Consider the following 4,492-nt stretch of genomic DNA (forward strand, 5'->3'; position numbering starts at 1 on the left):
GGTTGTCACAAAACTGGATAAAGGAGGAGGATTATTATAAGTTGGTAACCAACGTATAACAAATCAATTTATGATGAATTCTCGTAAATGACTAGATAACATATAATTATGCTGGTAAAAGCTTATCCCCACTCGGTGTTTACACTACATATAAATATTACTAGATAACATATAATTATGTTGGTAAAATCTTACTCGCATTTGGTGTTTACACTGCAGGTAAATATTACTAGATAACGTATAATTATGCTGGTAAAAACTTACTTGCACTCGAAATTTACACTGCATGTAAATATTTACCATGAAGTGCTCCTTCACATATTGGCTATGTAAGGCTCAAAACATGGTCAACAAAGAGGAGAGATTTATGGGAAGATCTTAACAGTTTTGGAAATAGTCTACCATAAATTCAGATTTATTTTAGATCTTAACTAATATCCCAATAAATCAGTACACAACCAATAAAAATAAGTAAGAAAAACTATTTCACCACACTAGGCTTCAGCTTGTCTAAAGAATGAATCCCTTAGATTCTATTGTTGTAAGTTCATTTAATTTCTTGAAACTGATATTTTGTTACATATTTATGTTCCATTTTTTCCATTCTAATGTGTGTTTTTTTGGTTATTAAAAGGTGAAACGTATTGAAGAAAAAGAGAAGGTGAAAAAGAAGAGCATAATTAGACAGAAAACAGTATCAATATGCTGCAAAGGAAAGGGGCAATTTGTGCCAATGAAAGTGGAAATTCAAGAAACTTCATCTAAAAATTCACTCTTGGATCGTCTTACTTATCTCGAGACTCGACTTTTTCAGGTTAAATTGTTTTTCCAAATTATTTAAAGGAGTAATAACATAAAACTCATATAGATTGTATATCTATACATTGATGGTTTAAAAGAATTTTAGACTATAAAATCACTTCTGAGATAATTTTAGGTTAATTACCATTTATAGTAAGTAGTATTAGTCACCTAAAAGACAAGGTAAGTAACATGTTACGACAGGTTAAAACAGGATGATAATACGAAAATTCTTTACACTATATATGTTAGTTAAATATTCATGTGATGACTATTTATTAAGGGGTCTTTACACAAATAGACAGCTAGATTTACGATTTACTTTCCTATTCGATATACATAAATTACTTACAAATTATAAATGATTACACACATATTCAACACTAATTATACATATATTACATATTCACTACCTATTTTTTTGTTTAAGTTATTGGATCAGCAGCTATTTAAAACGAATTCTTCATTTGTTAATGCAGCTATGCCTGGAAATTGAAGCTGCAAAAACATCATGCTCTTCAAATATACAGACTCCATTTACAGAAAGATCCAGAAATGATACCAAGAAACAAACAGATTGGAATTCTTATCCAACTTTTGATTATCCAAAACCTCCCTGCAAGTCACAATCTCAACTCTGCCTCAACGAGTGTGAATCCTCACAGGTACTGTTTTGTCAAAGCCATTTTAATTTAGTTCAGAGGCGGAGTCGGAAATTTTAGTTTATACGTTTTGGATCACAATTATTTTCGCTTACTCGGTTCTGAATATGATTATCTATACATATTAAATAAACTTTTAGCTAAAGCTATTGGGTTTTATCAAACTTGTAACTATTAACCCTAATTTAACTCACTACTAAAAAATATAAAAATTAGCGACGGGCAAATTCTATAGCTAAACAGAAAAATTTATCGCTAAACCTATTTAGCAACATATTAGTAAAAAACTATCAAGAAATTCTATTAGCTACGATCAATTTACCGACAGATTAACGATGAAGTTCGTAGCTTATAAAGAAATTTTTATGTTACCAATGCAATTTAACTGATTATTATAAATTTTTATTGGCTATGATCGATTAACTTAACCTGATAATATAAAAATTCTTTATAATATCAGTTACAAAACATAAACTATTTATTTTACTATTTGACAATGCGGATATATATATCTTGCAATGGAGTTCGTTTAACCTTAATCATCTTGTCAAGAATTAAGTACTTCTCTTCAAAACCACTAATTGAATCTGAGAACAGAGGTATAAAATCAATTTTTTGACTTATAAAATATAATCCGTCCTCTAATTAATCTACACTATCAGTATTTTAATATGTTGTATAGGTGTGCCTTTATATGTTACTAATCTCATTTTTTATGGACAATTACCTATAGAGATATTTTAGGTGACATAATAAAATATTTTACACTGCCAATATATAAAAGTCAAAACCCATAAATTTATGCTTTAAAAGTTTTTTTTTTTTTTTTTTTTTTTGCAGAACAAATCTCATAGGATGGCACAAGATTTGGAGCAACCATCTAGCATGAAGAAGGAGTTGCATTTTGGGAGAAGCAAAAGTACTAAGGATGGAAAAAATACAAGTAAAAATGGGAAGAAAAACTTAAAAGCAAGTTGGCCACATTTGAGGATCTTAGGTTGCTAATATATTGCTAGCTGCTCTTTGTTTTTTTTCGACTAGTTTGTGCGCACTTCAATTAATTTTATCGAGTATTTGTTATCTCTCACAACACAAGTATCGAGTAACTTTGCTTATCAAGATTCGGATATATGAGAATAAATTACCTAGTGTTTTTCTAGACACTCCTTTTATTTGTCTTACTTTTTGACTATCACTTTTAATCGTTTTCAAAAAATTTACTGCATGCTTTTTTGGCTTCATTTTGATGTTGTCGTCGAGGAAGAAACACTTATCAGATATGTATCATTTACTTCTCCGACTTAATAAACGTTTCAGCCCCGAAATTGTTTTTTTTTATTTATATATAACTCATATATAGGATGACATTACGCCCAAACAAATAAGTTATTCTTTTATTTTCAAGTATATATAAGAGACACTACGTATAGCTTTTCGTTTTTTCAAAAAATAGATAATAATAATAATAATAATAATAATAATAATAATAATAATAATAATAATAATAATAATAATAATAATAATCTGATAAATCGGTCAATTGGTGAGAGTTACAAAGCTTTGGCTAACGTACACACAAGATAATGGAGATACATCCCATGCTATAGATAATCGAAATATGCCATACACTAAATATTTGCATATGCCATACCAGTGGCGGACCCAAATGGTGGATAGCGGGTTCAACTGAATCCGCTTCACAAAAAATAATATTGTGTATATGTATAAATTAAGATTAAAGCTGTGTAAATTTTGCATAAATATTTTATTTGAACCCACTTGATAACTACTATTTTACTACTAAATTTATATACTTCTAAGATTGAACTCACTTGCACAAAATCCTCGGTCCGCCACTGTGCCATACTTGTATCTTTCAAGTTTTCGCTCAAAAAACCTCAATTATAGTTTTGTGTCTGAATACAACTTCAAACTTTTGACTCCTCTTTTTCACTTTAATTTATCTTTTATACAAATATTTACTATTACATATCCAAACGCCTACTAAAAAGCACGGTTAGAGGGTAGAAAAATAAAAAAAAAAATAACCTCACAAGCCTAGGCTGGACGCATGGGCCTACCTCCATCCCTAGAGGAGTCGTATGAGGCAGAAGCTCCACGAACGATTTTGAAGTCGAACCTGTCGAGCAATGGGTCTAGGGACCAATATAATGATTGGTTTTAGGTAGGGAGGCCGACCTACTACAAGCACCTTTAAGGATCAGTGTGTTGGACAACAATTCAAAAATTAACGCAACAGATATTAATTAACAAGGAAACAAATTATAATGCTCGTCTTCAACTTAAGGCGAAATACATTAACGGGCCGTTAAATTTTGCCCGTTTATTTCATTTAGACAACTTGAAAGACAAAGACAAAGTATTAACAAAGAGAAATAAAAATTTTTGATGGGGTGAGAGAGTATAATGATTGGTTTTAGGTACGGCGGCCGACCTACTACGGGCACCTGTAAGGATCAGTGTGTAGGACCGCAATCCACAAATTGATGCAACAAATATTAATTAACAAGGAAAAAATTATAGTGCTCGTCTTTAACTTAAGGTGAAATACATACACGGACTGTTAAATTTAGCTCATTTATTTCATTTAGACAACTTGAAAGACAAAGACAAAGCATTAACAAAGAGAAAAAAAAATTTGATGGGGTGAGAGAGTATAATGATTGGTTTTAGGTAGGACAGCCAACCTACTAAGGGCACCTGTAAGGATCAGCGTGTAGGACCGCAATCCTCAAATTGATGCAACATATATTAATTAACAAGGAAAAAAATTATAGTGCTCGTCTTCAACTTAAGGCGAAATACATACACGAGCTGTTAAATTTTGCTCGTTTATTTCATCTAGACAACTTGAAAAACAAAGACAAAGTATTAACAAAGAGAAATAAAAAATCTGAAAGGGGTGAGAGAGTATAATGATTGGTTTTAGGTAGTGTCACGACCCAAAAATCCTAACCTGTCGTGATGGCGCCTATCTCATTACTAGGCAAGCCGACAACATCAATAAC

General features: G+C 31.0%; 1 protein-coding gene across 1 annotated transcript; it reads left to right on the top strand.

Annotated features, from left to right (window-relative positions):
- The first annotated feature begins 356 nt into the window (after nucleotides 1-356).
- On the top strand, nucleotides 357-2,644 carry LOC104085014 (uncharacterized). Its single transcript, XM_009588978.4, has 4 exons — nucleotides 357-541; nucleotides 635-814; nucleotides 1,281-1,466; nucleotides 2,304-2,644. Exons 1-4 carry the CDS (start codon nucleotides 518-520, stop codon nucleotides 2,466-2,468), a joined length of 555 nt encoding a protein of 184 aa, XP_009587273.1. The 5' UTR covers nucleotides 357-517; the 3' UTR covers nucleotides 2,469-2,644.
- Nucleotides 2,645-4,492: the final 1,848 nt, after the last annotated feature.

The sequence above is a fragment of the Nicotiana tomentosiformis genome, chromosome 12 (genome assembly GCF_000390325.3).
Source record: "Nicotiana tomentosiformis chromosome 12, ASM39032v3, whole genome shotgun sequence".
Classification (NCBI taxonomy): Eukaryota; Viridiplantae; Streptophyta; class Magnoliopsida; order Solanales; family Solanaceae; genus Nicotiana; species Nicotiana tomentosiformis.

Coding starts and splice junctions, on each gene's coding strand:
- LOC104085014 (XM_009588978.4), top strand. CDS start 518: ATGAATCCCTTAGATTCTATTGTT. Junction 542..634: donor ATCCCTTAGATTCTATTGTT/GTAAGTTCATTT, acceptor GGTTATTAAAAG/GTGAAACGTATTGAAGAAAA. Junction 815..1,280: donor TCGAGACTCGACTTTTTCAG/GTTAAATTGTTT, acceptor TTGTTAATGCAG/CTATGCCTGGAAATTGAAGC.